The sequence below is a fragment of the Lissotriton helveticus genome, chromosome 7, assembly GCF_964261635.1.
Source record: "Lissotriton helveticus chromosome 7, aLisHel1.1, whole genome shotgun sequence".
NCBI lineage: Eukaryota > Metazoa > Chordata > Amphibia > Caudata > Salamandridae > Lissotriton > Lissotriton helveticus.
The window spans coordinates 844,707,182-844,724,610 of record NC_136068.1 but is presented as its reverse complement, the minus strand read 5'-3'; the positions used below and the strand labels follow the sequence as shown (position 1 = coordinate 844,724,610).

Sequence of the window (17,429 nt, the reverse complement as noted above, 5' to 3'; positions counted from 1 at the left end):
CATTGTTGCAGGCCCAGGAGAGCCGGGGGGATCTCCACCCAGGGGTCCAGCAACATGTCTGCTGTGTGGCAGCCTCTCAGTCCAGACGTGGATTGTAGGTTAGATTTCAGGGGGGATCTCTAAGATGCCCTCTGGTGCATTTCACATTAATTCCCACACTGGCATCAGTGTGAGTTTAATGTGCTGAGAAGTTTGATATCAAACTTATCAGTCTTCAGTGTAGCCATTATGGTGCTGTGGAGTTCGTAATGACAACCTCCCAGCACTATATACTCTTAATGGCATCACTGCACTTGCAGTGCCCAGGAATGGCCCTGGGTACTGTAGAGGCACAGGGCTCATGCACCTGTGCCCACACCACTGGCATAGGGCACCCAGCTAGAGGGGTGATTGAAGTATGCCAGGGCAGTGGGTTTGTGAGCATGACACACAGGGATGTGTGCCATGTCGACTCTTTGTTAGATCTGCACCAGGACACTCAGTCTGCAAAGGCAGTGTGTGGGTCTCAGGGTGCAGGGCCCCTAAGGGTGGCACAATAAGTGCTGCAGCCCTTAGGGGTCTTCTCTGGTCACAATGCCTTGGGTACCTAGCGTACCATTTACCAGGGGCTGACATGTGGCCAGAGATGCCAATTGGGTTTTAGCTTCAATACAGTTTTTAGGGAAGGAACACAGGCCCTGGGCATCTGATTGGCAGGAGCCCAGGGCACACTCAGTCAAAGCACATCAGCAATTCAGCAAAAGGTGGGGGTGTACAATGCAAGAAATATGGCACTTTCTCACACTCTGCTTTCCACTCCTCTCCTGATCCTTCCTTGTGTCTTTCAAGATAGAGTTAATGAGCAACTTCCTGCGGCAAAACTGGTTACTCACTCTAGGAATTGCATTCCTGGTAAATAAACAAACAGCAGTTTCCTCACCTTTTGAAACTCTCTCCAGCCCCAGACAATCTTTTCAGCAATAGCTCTCATACATCCATAGGTATTGCCATCGGATTTTGGGGTGACTTGGTCACTCCTCCGAAGTGGCTACATGAAGGTGAGACCTTATTGCTTGCAAGAAGTCCACTCCACAGAACAGGGAGGAGAGCGAGCATTGAGAAATCTGTGGTTAGAGTATCCACCAGAAAATGCTTTAGCAATTCATACTTATAATCACAGACTCTTCATATTTTGAAGTGATATCAAAACAAAAAGCCCATAAAGGCTGTGGGTTTGAGGAGGGGTACTTTACATCAGGAAGATCTATGTGACAGAACAGGCAAAATTAGCCTCCCTGCGGACCTCACAGTTGTTACAGAGGTGCCAGGTGAAGGTATGGTCAGATGCCAAAATACCACCACGGCAGATGTCCAACACCAGAATGCCTTTAGCCAGCACCATAGATGAAGCATTCGCTTAGTTGGAATGAGCTCACAGGACAACCACCTGCCCCCCTCCTCCTCCAGGTTGTTTTTGGCCAGAGCGTAGCACATCTTAATGCAAAGAACAACCCACTGCGACAGAGGCTATTTCCAAAACTACTGTTCCTTTTTGTGTTCTAGTAAATCAGACAGAGTTGATCAACCACCAGAGCTCTTTAGTCCTATCAATGTTGAAACTAAGTGCCCATTCAAGATCAACCAGCGTAGCCTCGCCTATTTCTTAGAGGGATGTGGCAGAGAGCAAAATGCAGTTAGTTTGATGGATTGCTTCATACAAAATGTCAACACCATTTTCGTAATAAAAGGATAGTTCAAAGCGGTCATTCAATAATATGATATTGGTCTGTACTGATTTTTCTTTTGAAAACTCAGTGTTAAAAAAAAAAAAAGTATGCCCGAGGAATCAACTAGTTGCAGAAAAAGTGGTACACAGTATTTGAACCGCAGGAGCTTAATTCCAGGCATGGATTCACCCACAGGCACAAGGGATATGGGAGAGCAGTCACACCACCAACACCTCAAATAGATATTGTCCCACTGATTTCTCTCCATTACCACCATTCTTGCATGGCTATTAAGTCCTTCACTTTCTTGCAAAAATCGTTCATCCCACCCACCCACCACTTACTCACCCTTCAGGCGAATACTGAATTCCAATGTCCAAATAATTACTATAGAGGACTTGCATCCCTCATGAACCCAAACCAACAAATGTTTTCATCAGAACTTTTAGTCACCCATTCGATATAGGATGAGAACCCAACATGTCATATCACGTGCCTATTCTATACTTTTGCTGGTGCATACTACCGCAACTAGGGATAATAATTTCAGCATCCATACAGTGCTATGCTCCTCGGCATGATTATGTCCTGCCAGTTCGAAAACAAAGTTCAATTAACGTAATTGCCATAAAATAAATGTAAATCCTAAAAGTAAATCAAATAACAGTAAGGACCAACACAAGCCACATCTTAACCAAAATATACAAGTTCTTACCTCACTGTGGAATCGGACGACCCAGTTACAATGACTCTCTCATCATACTGTAGACAGAGCACAGACCCAGTGTGTCCCGTTAGTATTTTTAAGCACTCCAAGCTTGTTTTATCCCAAATCTGTGCAAACAAATAAATTGGCCGTTATCAATTAACATCACATCATATGCAGTAAATATTACAACAAAAAAACAACCTTTTGAACTGCAATGCCGAGAAAACGTGCACTGAAACAGATAAATACTCCTAGCATAACCCACTGCATCAGTTCCACAACATAGTTTTCTTCATATGATAGAGTAGCTCACAGCAACAGGAACATGATTAAAAGGTTAGAGCACCTGACAGCATCAGGATTACATATTCAAGGTAATTATCAACTTTATAGACTGACGATATGTTTGAAAGGTCAATTTCAAATTGAGGAACCAACAACATTAACAAACATTGGCAATGTCAATAGGTCTGCCTTATGAAAAAAAAGTTCATTTTGTGTCACTGATAGTGCAAACACTCATTAAATTACCATACACCCATTCCGTCACTCATTTTTTCACTCGTGCATCTATTCATTCATCCACTGACTCATCTTTCCATTCACCCTCTGATACAACTGCAATAAAAAACGTACAAACTCAACCTACGAGAAGAAAAAAAAGGCATGCTGCCTTCTAAACAGGGAGGGCATATGTTTACACTCAAGCTCACTCATTTTCATGTGGATGTACGAAGGTGATCAGAACATGCCACAATTCACTGAGCAAAAGAGCCACTGACTGACACAGACTGAACCATTAACCAATGTAATTTGCTTCATGGATGGAAGCAAAGCGTAAATGACACTCAAACCACTGGCAGAACAGAGTGGACCCAAATGTCCGCTAGGTTATCTTTATGAATGCATGTATTTAAGGTTTGTTTTTTTATTACAAGATCCTGGCAGAAACCTAAGAAGAGATTCTAGCAAGAACTATCAAAGAGCAAATCTTTTCCCACTATTTTTTTTTATTTTTTTTTTTTTTTTTTTTAGAGTAAGTAACCAACAGCAAACATATTTCCTACACAGGTAATCTGACATTTTGAGTGACAAAATATTCATCTATATGCCGTAGTACAGGGGTATAACATTCCACCCATAAATGTCTGTGGATTTTAACATGTGCTGTTCACAATTGATATAATAAGCCTAGTATGCTCAACGTATTTTTCAAAATAAACATTAGACCTATGACAACAAATATTTTTTCATAGTGAACCAAACAGGCCAGTAACTTATCAATTGTTTATCACTGTAACTAACAGAGGCCTCCTGTACTGAACAAATCAGTCATAAAATCTCATAGTATACAACATAATAGTTGGCAAAGCAAAATCATCTCTCCTAAAACTGCTTAACAAGGATTCTGACAGTACAACACTTCTATACCCATGGTGGTTTGTTAGAATGGTAACCAGCACCCAAATGCTAGCCTATTGTGGTAATCTGTGAAATTCCATGTAATAAGATACCCATCTGTAGGCTTTCATACAGCGTACTAATAATCTACTCTTAAATATCTGGTGACTTTAACATGCTCGTTTCATTCACATTCAATATGTCCGGTCTACTGCCTTAAACATAACTTTCCATGAACAATTAAGCTTATAACCTTTATTAATGCCTTGCGCCATATAAGCAACTCACACCTACAGTGTTGGTTCATATGCCTTAGCAGAAGGCAACCATCAGGTACACAGTTTTCAAAATAATACAAAATCCGTACTAGTAAGAGCTCAATAAAGACTACTAAAGCCCAAATGGTCTTTCCCCATGATTTGTTTAGGTGGTTCACGATCAACATAACCACTCCCTACAGCACTAATCTGTCATACTCCATGTAACAAAGTAGCTGTCTATAACCAGTGTAATAACCATTTTTCCTTAAATGTCTATGGCCTTTAACATATGTTTGCTACAATAAGTACGTCAGGCCTACTGGCTTTATCATAATATTTCATAATAAAAAGATCAAACCTATGGAATCTGGCAGCTTTTCCTAATGAACTGATGAAGACTTTAAAACTGGCAATACACTTTACTCAACACCATCTGTGAGATTCCATATTCAATGCTAAAAATACCTATCTGTAGACTTTAGTACAGAGTAAGAAATCACACCTAAATCAACTTTAATATATGCTTTTCACAATAAACAAGTCAAGCCTAGTGACGATCATAACATTTCATAATAAAAAGATCAGGTCTATAGCCACAATTATGGGCTTGCCACCAAAACTAACTCAGTCCAGCTGTATCGAGCATAAACATGCAGTTATTTTAGTGGAAGCACACATTCAGCCCAATGAAAACCTGTTCTCCGGGTGGGCCAACATGTGAGTGGAGCCTAAGCGCATCTCTCTGTAGTACTTTCAAAGATCTTTTTTAACTGTATGAAGCTGGCTCTGTATATACTGTACTAAAGTAAGGTATAGTGTGCACAGTCCAGTGGAACCTCAAAGGTAGGCAGAGGAAAAAGTAGATAGCAATTTACTATCTGTGGTAGTGTGGGCGAGCAGTAAGGCTTTCTCAGAGGGTAGTGTTAAGCATTTGTTGTACACACTCAATCAGTAAATTATATCACACACTCAAAGACTGAACTCAGACCAATTTGTTTGTATCAAAAATATTTAGTTATTTTATTTCCAGAACCAAGCCAGGCCTGGTGCAGGTAAGTGAAATAAATGCTTTTCAAAATCTTAGGCAATGTTTTACAATTGAATGCAGGTTCAAATGCAGTTAATTGAAATACAGGTAAGTTGAAAAGTCAAAATTACTTTTTAGTTACTTTAAAGATTACTTTGTACGTTACTTTTCAGATTACTTTTTAAGTTACTTTTTCTACGAAGTGTGATATGCCTTGCTATCACACTAAGCCACTTCCTCGAGAAAGGGTAAGTAAATCATTTTTTTTGTGCAGTTGCAGATATTCAGGTTTTCATACAAATCAACTCCACGCTTAGAACACTTTTCAAGGAAAAACATTCAATGTATTCCTAAGGAGAAAAACAAAGTTATCGGTTAACAGGCAAGTACTTTGTTGTAAGAGTTGATATTCTGGGGTTAGAACCAGGGTTCCCCCAAGGACAAGGATGCACTCTCAAAACACCCTCCGTGGCACTAGGGCAGCCGGGTGCAGAGTGCGGACGCCAAATGTTATCCATTCGGGGGTAGAGGGCCTCCGGTTGGTGGCTACTCACGAGCAGGCCACAGGGTTGTGGGAGCAAAGCTCCAGGTGTTAGGTTCAGGGCAAAGGGGGATCACAGTTAGCACCCAAAGTACAGCTGCGGCTGGGTGCAGGGTGCTCTTTTGACATCGGATGCCCTGTTTCTTTCAATGGGAGTTGCCGGTTTTGGATTTTGGCTGCAGGCTCGGTCCAGGAAGACCTCCGGGAGGAACCAACAGCTGGGCAGCTAAGTTGGAGGACTCAGGGATGAAGGTGCACCTCGGGTTCTCTTCTCCAGGGTGCAAGGTGGCTGGATGCAGGGGTGTCTTTTTTTAACAACATATTTTATTGATTTTACATGAGATATATAGGGACGGGTCCTGGAGGATACATCGTGGTGGATATATATAACACCATGTAAACCAATTCGTATTAGCTGTATAATTCGCAAACATAACAACAACAACTTTGAGCAGTTCATTTAGATTCCCACCAAACTATATTTTAACAACTGACTATGCACTCGGAAGTAAACAAATGGAGCTTTCAATAGTATGGAGGCCAATCGCCTCACGAGGACACAGACGTTCAAGGGTCTGACTAGGAGTTGGGGTAATTCTATGCCCCTGTAGTCCGCCCACCGCAACCATATTTTCTTATGCTTCTGGGGCAACCCAGGGCCTTAAACACCGCAATCTCTGCATTCATACATTCATCAATGGCAATTTTCCATCTGCTGATCTTAGGAGGGAGTACGCTTTTCCACTGTTGAGCGATGTCCCTTTTAGCAATGATGACGGCTAAAAACAATAAGTGCTGCTTATGCTTATAGCGGTTCCCCCCAATACCATCTGTGCTATGCGGTAACAATAACTTCGGCTCAAGAGGTAGATCCCAAGACAGCACCTCACTCAGGAAAGCCACTACATTCCGCCAAAATGGTTGTAGTGCGGTACATCCCATGACTGTATGTAAGAAGGTCCCTTCTGCTATCCCACATCTCAGGCATACAGGGGACTGAATGGCACCCATCTTCCATAGTCCGAATCGGGTATAGTATATACGGTGCAAGTATTTAAACTGTATCAGTCTGTATCGGGTTGAGATTGCTGCCCCACGGGGGCTGGCCAAAGCTTCCGCCCAGTCATCATCAGTGAGATCTGGTATATGGTATGTCTTCCCTCCCATGCTGTTCTAGTCTTGTGTAATGTGGTATGGGTGTACGCTGTCAGGGTTCGGTATAGCTGACTTATCTTGCGGGCACATCAGTAGGCGTCCTTCTAGGGGATGATATTCGGGCAAGATATCGGTCTGCCGTAGTATAGGGTTTAGGACATGCCGTAGTTGGAGGTATTTATAGAATTGCGACTTATGAAGTTGAAACTCCGTCTGGAGTAGTTTAAATGACTTTAATACGATACCTCGCATTATATCACCCAGGGTGGATATTCCTACCATGTCCAACCTGCAGCACCCCGCAGGTGCAGTTACCTGGCTTAGCAGTGTACCATGCCACAACGGGGTCGCCCGGGTCAGGCGACCACGCCATCCCATCTGTCCAACCACAACCTGACCACCTGTAGGTGGGAGGCCAGGTAGTAGGCATTGATGTCCGCAGCCGCTATACCGCCGCAATAGGTTGACTGCGTGCATGTGTTCAACGCCACCCACATAGCCCGTCATGCCAGAGAAATTTATTATGTACAGCCTTCACCTGAGTAAACAAAGTTCGCAGTATGGCATCTGGAAAATTCTGCATCCTATACAGATCTAGGTAGGAAAACCATTTTAAAAATTGATTCTGCAGCCTATACAGTAATCTGGATAGGGAAACCATTTTAAAAATTGCCGATCAACCATATAATGAAAGCGGAAGCGGCATGGGTGTCTTTTGAGGTTGGATTTCCACTTACCGGGCCCCTGGCAGTTACGGGGGGAGAGGGGAGTTCTCCGAGCAGAGGCTACAGGCGACATCGGGGAGTCCTGGAGGGGTCTACCCATGGTGGACTCGTACTCTGGAGTGCTGGGGGACCTCGCTTGGACAGGTGGTCCACTGACTCTGGCCATAGGGGTCAGGTGCAGTGGTGTTTCCAGGCGTCAGGTTTCGTTGTCCTCAGCAGGCTCGGAGTCTTTCTTGGCTGTTTCTTTTGAACAGAGCTGCTGTTCACAGGAGATCCAGCCTTTATGGAAGGCAGTCAGTCATCCCTGAAGTTCTGGAGGTCGCTGGCTGCAGGACTAGGCTGCTTTTGACGCAGGATCTTGGGAAACTGCAGACAAGCCAGTAAGGCTTGGGCCAAGTCAGTTCTCTGCAGTCTCCTCTGCTGGGCGTCTTTTTTCGTCCTCCTTTGTAGGTTGCAGGAATCTGACTTCTTGGTTCAGGTCTTCCCCTGGGGTGTTTTAGTGGTCTTGAGGTCACTACACCCTCGGTGTGCTCACCCCCGTGGCGGAGTGGGCACAATCCCTAATCCTAATTGGGGAGTGCCTACCATCTACAAGATGGCAGGCACTGAAGAGTGAGCTTCACCTTGCCTCCCCCACCTGAGAGGTGGGGTTGGCAGTGGTGGGCACACCTTCTGGGCTGGCTAATTTTTCTGCCTGTCTCCCTGCCGAAAAGGAGGGGAGACAAGAAGGGGGGCTGCTCCTGATAGCAGTAGAGGCTGGGGGTCACATTACAAAGGCAGCAAGGCCTTTGAAGCTCCTCAGCCACAGATGGCTCTTTCTGGCCTGGGGAGGTTTTAACACCTCTGCCCAGGAAAGGCTTTGTTTCTGGGCTCAGGGAGCAAAGGCTCCCACCCTATGTCTTGTGGTGGCACGCTGGTGTCTACCACTCAGGGAACCCAATAGAGGCTGGTCGTTTTTCAGGGGGCATCTCTAAGATGCCCTCTAACCGCATTTTTCATTCAATCCTACACTGGAATCAGTTTGGGGATAACGTGCTGAGAAGTTTGATACCAAACTTACCAGTTTTCAGTAAAGCCATTATTGATGTGGAGTTCGTAATGGCAAACACCCAGCACCATAAACTCTTAATGGTATTACTGCACTTACAATGTCTAAGAATTGGTCTAGACACTGCAGGGGTCCAGGGCTCATGCACTTATACCCTCACTACTAGTATAGTGCATCCAGCTAGCGGGTGGCTGACCAATGCTAGGGCAGTAGGATGTAAGAATGGCACACAGGGATGTATGCCATGTCGACTCTTCACTTTGTCCTGCACCAAAACACGCAGCCTGCAATGGCAGTGTGTGTGTGTAAAGGTACAGGGCCTCGAACAATAAATGTTACAGCCCTTAGAGGCCTTCCCTGACCATAGTGCCTTTGGTACCTGTGGTACCATTTATAAGGGACTGACCTGTAGCCAAAGAGTTCCAATTGGATTTTGTTTTTAATGCAGTTTAGTGAAAGAACATAGGCCCTGGGTACCAGTTTGGCAGGGACCCAGGGCACATCAGTCAAAGTACATCAGCAATTTAGCAAACGGTAGGGGGCAACCATGCAAAAAGAAGGCCCTTTCTTACACAACCCGGTCTCCCCAAACGAAAGGGGATGAGACTAAACCCAGAAGCCAGCTTCCTACATTAATCACATACGATATACTAACAATTTCATTGTAATGCCAGACCTAAAAATTCATGAAGGTCAATGACTTCCTTGCTTCCATCTGTACGACTGCCAGATCAAAACACAGTAAATTATCCAGTTATCTAAGACACTAATAGTATTATACCATAACCTGCGTGCCCTTGAAAATTCAAGCTTAGGCAACTGGATAAATAAACAAAATGAGAACAGCTGTGTGGGGGCCCAACACTTTTTTGGAACCACAAATTCTGTAAAATCAAACATGTACTTTTGGCTCCCAACATGTGGGAGGAGCCAAAGCTCCTCTCCTGGTGATTCTCCGAAAAGTGTATAGGATAGATGCGATGGAAAGCCAAGTCAAAAAAAGCACCAGATCCCTTTGTGTCTGATCCGGTGGGAAAGTCCCTTCGTCCACTCAGTTCTTGAGGTCATTTTTTTCCTGAGTCCACTTTGCAGACCCTTCACCTTTGGGAGGTCTTGCTGTAGTGTGTCCAGAATAGTCTTTTTTTTCTTCTTTGGGGCGTCAATTACCATTTGGTGCTAAGTCCATCCATTGTGTGACGTCTGACGGCGCCCCAGAAGTTCCTGTGTGTGGTAGCCATCTTCTGAATTTTTTTTCCCCTTTTTACCTGGGGTATATCTCAAATCCTGTTGTCTTTAGATGTTAGTTCTTTGGTTTCAGTGATCTTTTGACCCACCTGTTAGCATTCCTACTCTTATGGGAGGTGGGTGGGTCGCATGTGAATCCAGAAAACTCTTCAAACAGCAAAACTACTCCTACTGGTAAGTAACCATTTCGTCTTGCAGCATTAATCCTTTTCTGGATTAACATGCTGTGCATTAGATTATGTAGCAATTTCCTCCTCCTTGGGGTGGATGTGGTAAGGAGGAAGACCTTGCGAACAGGTGTTGAAGTACCTTTTGTCCCACTTGAGCTTCCTTAGTCATCATGCAGTAATGTTTGGCGAGTGTGTGGGGATCTCCATGTTGCCGAAGAACATATGGGGTCTATTGGCACATTGGCCATGAAGGCCAGGGTTGCCCCTTTTTTCCTTGTTAAGTGGGTTTTTTGGCCGTGTGCTTAGAGTTTTTCCTGCTGAGGTATAGCATACTTGAATTTCCTCTAAAATCCAAATTGCAACTACATCCTTTGTCATGGGTGCTCCTTTGTTGGACTTTGAGTGAGAGATGAACAACTGGTTGCATTTAAGGATTTGTTTGGTCTCTTGTAGATAGTATAGTAAAGCCCTTATGTCCAGGGTATGAAGGCTTCTTTCTAGTTGTGTATGCGGGTCTTTGAAGACTACTAGCTGTATGCTCTGGGTCACGTGGAATTTGCTTACTACCTTAGGTAGGGGGTTGAGGGTTTGTCCTAAGGATAACCTTGTCCTTGTGGATTAGCATGTATGGATCATCAATAGTTGAAGCTTGTAGTTCACTTACTCTACGTAGAGATGTTATAGCTATTAAGAAGGCAGTCTTTATGGTGATGTATTGGAGTTCTGCTTTGTGCATGGGCTCGAATGGTCCCATCATTAGTTGCGTTAGGACTGTCTTCTTTGCTTATTTTGTTCTGCCCCTCCCCTAAAGGTGTTGTGTGGGTGGGCACCTTTTGTGGAGCGGAGTCACTTAGAGGTGGTTTGCTGACCACTCTTGTTTGTCCTCGTCCATTCGCTCTCCCGCGAAAGGACTGTCCCTGAGGCTGGTATTGCCAGGTTTGTTTTTGCTGGCCCTGCTGTGCTTGGTTTTCACCCTGGTAATTCTGCTGGAATGTCTGATGTTCCCAGCTGGTTACCCCCTCTTCCGTTTGGCTTCCGTGTTGGGGTGCCCCTTCTCATTCCTCTGAATTGCAATGCCCCCATGGACCTTGCAGTTTCGTTTTCTTTCTTGAGTTGCATCAGTTTCTGATCAAACTGGCGCTCCGAACAGAGTTTCTCCGTTGAAGGGAGTGTTCAGAATATTATTCTTGACTTCCGGCTTGAAACATGAGATCCTCAGCCAGGCATGCCTTCTTTCTGTGACCCCGATCATCATGAGCCTGCTGAACGGGTCTGCGGCATCCAGGGCTGATTTTAGGCATGAGTTTGCTATGTTCTTCCCTTCCTCAACCAGGTGTGTTGCTCTCTGTTGGTACTGTTCAGGAAGGTGTTTGAGTATCTGTCCGACCTCCTCCCAATGCTGGTATGTATGTCTGTTGAGTAGGGCATTAGAGTTAGCAATGCGCCAGTGGACTGCTGCATTCCTCTCTATTTTCCTCTCTATTTTCCTCCCAGTGAGGTCTATCCTCTTACTCTCCTTGTCTGGAGGTGGGCCCGAGTTTGTGGGGACCTTGGCCCTCTTTCTGGCGGTTGCTGCAATGATGGAGTCAGCCGTGACGGATCCCTGGATGTATGGTGGATCCTTGCAGAAATGTTTGTACTTCTTCTCTGTCCTAGGTGTGACAGACCTGCTGCTTGATGGTTCCTTGAATGCTTCCCTTTCTGGTCCAGGACACTTGGGAGCATGGAGAGGAATTGACTCCTAGTTTGAGTGGGGAGCAGGGTCTTTAAGAGGAAGCAGGCTTTTCGTTTCTCTTCCTCCAGTTTCACCCCATATGCTGCTGACGCATTCCTGATGACCATATTGTAGATGCCAATGTCATCTGGCGGCGAAGGCCTCCAAGGATACGTTTCCGGGCTTTCGGCGTCGAGGTCCTGCCCCACCGAGGATGCCGACCCCAAGTTTGCTGGTCTTCATCTCCCTCGTAGTAGTACAGGCCCTCTGCCTCTTGGTGTTCATGGGGCTCCTTAGTTTTCGGCAGCTCTTCGGTGTCAAACTCCTCTTCGTCCTAAACCTCGACGATCGTCGTCTGCTTCGACAGGATGGTGAACATTTTCATCCGCTTGTCGAATTCCCTTTTCCTCTGCAGGATGTTATCCATTTCGGTCTCAAGCCTGCTCTTCTTCCTCTCCATCACATCGGCCTGTTCGGCGTCGAGGGATTCGGCCGATCGCTTAGATGTCGAAGTTGCCTTCGGGTCCTTGGTCTTCGGCATCAAGCACGCCTTTTCGGGGACGTGCTTCGACGACCTCGGCTTGTCTTGGGTTTTCGCCGACTGGGAGTCCTTTTCGGAGAATCCGCTGGGCCGTTTGTCCCTGGATGCAGCTGCGTCTGTCGAATGTTTTGGCGCCAGTGCTCCTTTCAAGGAATTAGACTCTGTTTTTCAAGAGTCTGTCTCTCGATTTTCAAGAGTCTGTCGGGGTCTTAGGGGGTCGACGTCTCTTACCTCCTTTGTAGTTTTTGTTTTGGTCTCTACGACCGGGTAGTCATGTGGTCCCTCGGCGATGTTGTCCTCTTCCCCACTGGAGAGGCCCAAGTCCCGGAGCGACGGAGTTTGACCTTGGCCTTGCATGTTGTATTGGGCTCTCCTCTGTTTTTTTCTTAGACGGAGCGTCTTCGAGGTATAAACGGAGCAGGCGTTGCAATCCTTGCTCTCGTGGTCGACTGGCAGGTAGAGGTTGCAAACCGGATGCTGGTCCTCCTGCGCGTATTTGTGTTGGCAATTGCGGCAGAATTTGAAAGGTGTTTTGTCCATTTCTGAGCTCCGGGGGCCCCCTGTGTGCGCATTCTCCGTTGGACATCGAAGTTTTCGATGTTCTCCTCCTCCTTCGTCGTCCCGGTTCAGTGGTCTTGCTTTTCGAGATAATCTCCAATATTTTTCGTGATTTTCAGTCTTTATCTTCTTTTCTCCAAAAACTCTGGAACCTCTCGGTGACATTCCAGACCCAACGCCGGAAATAAGAATCTGAAGATGGCGCCCAAAGGTGGGAGCTTCCACAGGAAGCGCGCCGATGTCACAGGAAGGACACCAAAAGGTGGGACGTCGACGCCCACCTGGGCTACGGAAAAAAAAAAAAGAAAAAAAAAAAAAGACTACGATTCCGGACCCAACTACTAGACCGGCGGAATAATGCACAGCATAGTGAATCCAGAAAGGTTCACGCTGCAAAACTTTCCCACCTCACCGCAGCCCCTAGCACATTGGCCCGAGTCACAGCGGCCCAGGCGATGTTGGTGTCCAGGAGGTGTACGACCTATGGAGGATTCTGAGTTGGATCAGTCTTAACCGTGCTCGTATAACACTTTCTCTAGGGCTCTGTATGGCCTCAGCCCAGTCGTTGTCCTCTAGCAGTCCCACATCTGTCTCCCACACCACCCTCAGGGGGCACAAAGGATCCAGGAAGTTACTCATTATCTTCAGATATGTGTGAGATATGGCCTTGTCTACAGGCAGGTCAAGTAGCAATCTGTCTTCTAAAGGGGACCAGTATAGCCACAGTTCACCCCCTGGTATATGGCACCGTAGGGCATGTCAACTGCAGATACCTGAACCGTTCCCCGTCAGCCATCTGATACTCTATGTGCAGGTCTTCAAATGTAATCATTGCCCTCTTCCGCCAAACCACTTCGAGGCAGTCTATCACGATAAGGCCCCACCTGCGAAATCCCTGCAGGTGCCCCACTTCACCAAGCAGATCACGGTCCCAAAGTGGTGTTAGTTCCGTCATTTTGGTCTCCCACCCCAGTAATTTTGTGACCTTAGCCATGCTTGTTTTGTGGTCCATGTGTGCACAGGAAGAAGTTTCTCGCGGCCCCTGCAATTCAGTGCAGCTCGGCAACCTCCATTTCCCAGGGTGTGGTTGTCCACCTGGCACACTGGTTCGTTGTAGGGTGCAAAGATCCAATCATTGATATTAATGAGCTGGGATGCCAGATTACTCCTGACGTCTGGAACCGCCAGTCCGCCCTCACAGACCCCTCCGCTGCAAATTACACAACGCAATACACGGATTTCCCCCTTCCCATAACAGCTCCCCCTCAATTGCACGGAAGAACTCACTCAAGATCGGATAAGGAGTATTCTGGAAAAAATATAAAGTGCGAGGGAGGGCAATCATCTTGAACAAGAGGGCCCGACCCATGAGGGTGACCGGAAGCCTCCTCCAGTGGCTCACATTCCCTCGTAGCCTCTCCAGTTGCTAGTGTAAATTCAAAGCCAGGAAGTTCTCCTCCAAATTGGTTTTCCAAATCCCTAAGTATTTGAATTCATCTTCCTGTGTCAGGGCCACACAGGCTGATGTAAGGGGCGGGATCTCTCCTGCCAGGGGAAAAACTAACAACTTAGCCCAACTAATCTGGTAGCCTGAATAACAGCCAAAAGTTCAGATGATGTGGATGAGTCTATGAAACGTCTAGCTAGGCTTATGTGCACAGAGCAGAATATCTGCGTACAGGTAAATCGGTTGCTCCCAGTTGCCCCAGATATCAATCCCATGGACGAGAGGGTCCCTATTCACCCATGCTGCGAGTGGTTCGAGTGCCATTGCAAAAATCATAGGGCCCCCTGTCATGTGCCCCTGTGTAGTGCAAATGGCCTGGGTATCGTCCCGTTATCACAGACAAACAGGTATAACACTCTATACTATCTCATGCATGCGGGAATTAACGAAAGTACTGCTGCGGCCTCAGCCGGGCGGGTTGCGGTTACATGCATGCCTTCGTACAGGCATCAGAGATTCAGCCTGGTGCGCCTGTGTGGCATGAATCCGGATTGGTCTGGTGGATTACTGTGGAGATAATGGGACATAGCTGATTAGCCAGCACCATTCTAGGAAGCTGGCTCTGTATGTACTATATCAAATTGAGGTATATTGTGCACAGAGTCCAGTGGAACCCCAAAGGTAGGCAGAGGTAAAGTTAGATAGCACCTCACTCTCTATTTGTGGTAGTGTGGTCGAGCAGTAAGGCAGTATCAGAGGACAGTGTTAAGCATTTGTTGTACACAGTCAGCAAATTATTTCACACACTTAAAGACTGTACTTCACACCAATTGTTTTTGTATAAAAATATTCTTTTAGTTATTTTATTTTCTAGAACCAAGCAAGCCTGGCACAGGTAAGCAATAAATACTTTACAGTAGCAATGCAGTTTGTAAACAGTTTGAATTGTAATTGCGTGTGAATGTTTTGACTTACAGTATGCTTGCAGAGAAATGAAATACTTTGTAAACACAGTACATACACTTGAATGGGCTTTTCAGTAAAATACCAGGTAAGGAAAATGCTACTTACCAGTATGCATCTGTTCTTGGCATGTAGAGCTGCAGATTCGTACACTTTTGCACTAGATCGCCACCTGGTGTTGGGCTCGGATGATTGCAGGTTGTCGTCTTCTTGGAAGAAGTCTTTGTAGTCACGAGATAGGGGACTCCTCCCTTGGACAATACTGCGCATGGTCATCGACTCCATCCTCAGATTGTTTTTCGCCATGATGGGAAATGATGGAGTTAGTAGAAGTAAAGAGAAAGGATGTCCATGCATGTGCATCTAAATAAGATGAGAACTGGAACTAATGCAAGTCCCGGGGAGGCGGGAGGGAGTGTACGAATATGCAGCTCTACATGCCAAGAACAGATGCATACTGGTAAGTATCATTTTCCGCTCGAGGTATATGAGCTGCAGATCGTACACTTTTGCATCGATTGTGCAGCAGTGTCTCCCCTAGCGGTGGTCGCTTGTATCCGTTGCAGTATTTTGAAACAGTGTTCTAAGGACAGCTTGGCCCACTGCAGCTTGCAGTTTGGCCTGCACATTAACACAATAGTGTTTAGTGAAGGTGTGTAGTGTAGACCATGTTGCTGCCTTGCATATGTCCTCTAGTGGTATATTTCCTAAGAAAGCCATAGAGGCTCCTAGTTTGCGAGTGGAGTGTGTTCTAGGAGGAACTGTTGGTGTACGTTTAGCTTTTTGATAGCATATTTGTATACACTTTACAATCCACCTGGCAATTCCCCTTTAGAGATGGGGTTGCCTTTGTGTGGGGGAGAGAGATACAAATCGTTGTTTTGTCTTTCTAAAGGATTTATTCCTATCTGTGTAGTATAACAGGGCTCTTCTAACATCTAAGGTGTGTAAAGCCCTTTCTGCCACAGAGTCTGGGTTTTGGAAAAACACAGGTAGCTCTACTGATTGGTTAAGATGAAAAGGAGTAATAACCTTTGGCAGAAATTTTGGATTAGGCCGAAGAACCACTTTATTAGGATGTATTTGAAAAAATGGTTCTTGTATTGTGAATGCTTGTATTTCACTAACTCTTCTGAGAAAGGTGATGGCAACAAGGAAAGCAGTTTTCCATGTTAGGAATTGCAATTCACACTTGTGTAAAGGCTCGAAAGGGGTCCCATAAGTCTTGTAAGGACAATGTTTAGGTTCCATACCGAAGCAGGTGGTAACCTAGGTGGAATTATTCGTTTTAATCCTTCCATGAATGCTTTTATTGCAGGTACTCTAAAGAGAGAAAGATGTTGCCTATTCTGTAAATAGGCTGCAATTGCTGCCAGATGCAGGCGTATGGAAGAATAAGCCAAATTAGAGCTTTGTAGATGTAAAAGGTAACAAATATTTTGGATGGAAGCATCCTGTGGATCAATGTGATTATTGATCTGGTAGTGGGTCTTCTAGCTTCTTTAATTATGTTCATACAGTCTTGTGGCAGGTTTAAGTAACCAAACTCTAGGACTTCAGGAGCCAGATCGCCAAATTCAGTTGGCTTGGTTTTGGGTGTCATTTCTCCATGGTTCTGTGTTAACAGGGAGGGCGTGAGCTTTAACTTTTGATGTGGAACCAGTGAGAGATCTAGTAGTGTGGTGAACCACGGCTGGCGTGCCCATGGGGGAGCTACTAGTATCTGCTTGAGAGACTGTTCTCTCTCTGGGACAGTTGCAGAGTGTATCCCCCCCTGTTTTTGTATATAGTACATGGCTGTCATATTGTCCGTCCGGATTAAGACAGCTTTGTTTTGTACTTGCACTTTAAACGTTTTGAGTGCTAGGAATATTGCTAGCAGGTCTAGATGGTTGATATGGAACATTTTTTGATGGTTGTTCCATTGGCCTTGTGTGGTGTATTGTAAGAGATGGGTTCCCCATCCTGTGAGGGATGCGTCTGTTTTGAGCACTATCTGTGGAACAGGCTCTAGGAACGGCCGTCCTCTTGTCAAGTTTTTGGTTTCCACCATTGCAGAGAGCGATATGTATGGTCGTCTACCAACACCAGGTCTGTGAGCTGACCTTGAGCCTGATTCCACTGTCGTGCTAGACATTCCTGTAACGGACGCATGTGCAGTCTGGCATGTGGAACTATGAAGATGCAAGATGCCATCATGCCTATAAGTCTCATGAACA

The 17,429-nt window shown here is 45.6% G+C and overlaps 1 protein-coding gene across 2 annotated transcripts in view; it reads right to left on the bottom strand.

The window, feature by feature from the left end:
- The window catches only part of FBXW11 (F-box and WD repeat domain containing 11), a 544,060-nt gene that overhangs the window by 291,657 nt on the left and 234,974 nt on the right, over positions 1-17,429 (bottom strand). For both annotated transcript variants that reach the window (XM_078653355.1, XM_078653354.1), the window contains one exon: positions 2,422-2,540. In XM_078653355.1, coding sequence (XP_078509481.1) covers positions 2,422-2,540 — 119 coding nt within the window. The remainder of the gene's footprint in view (positions 1-2,421; positions 2,541-17,429) is intronic.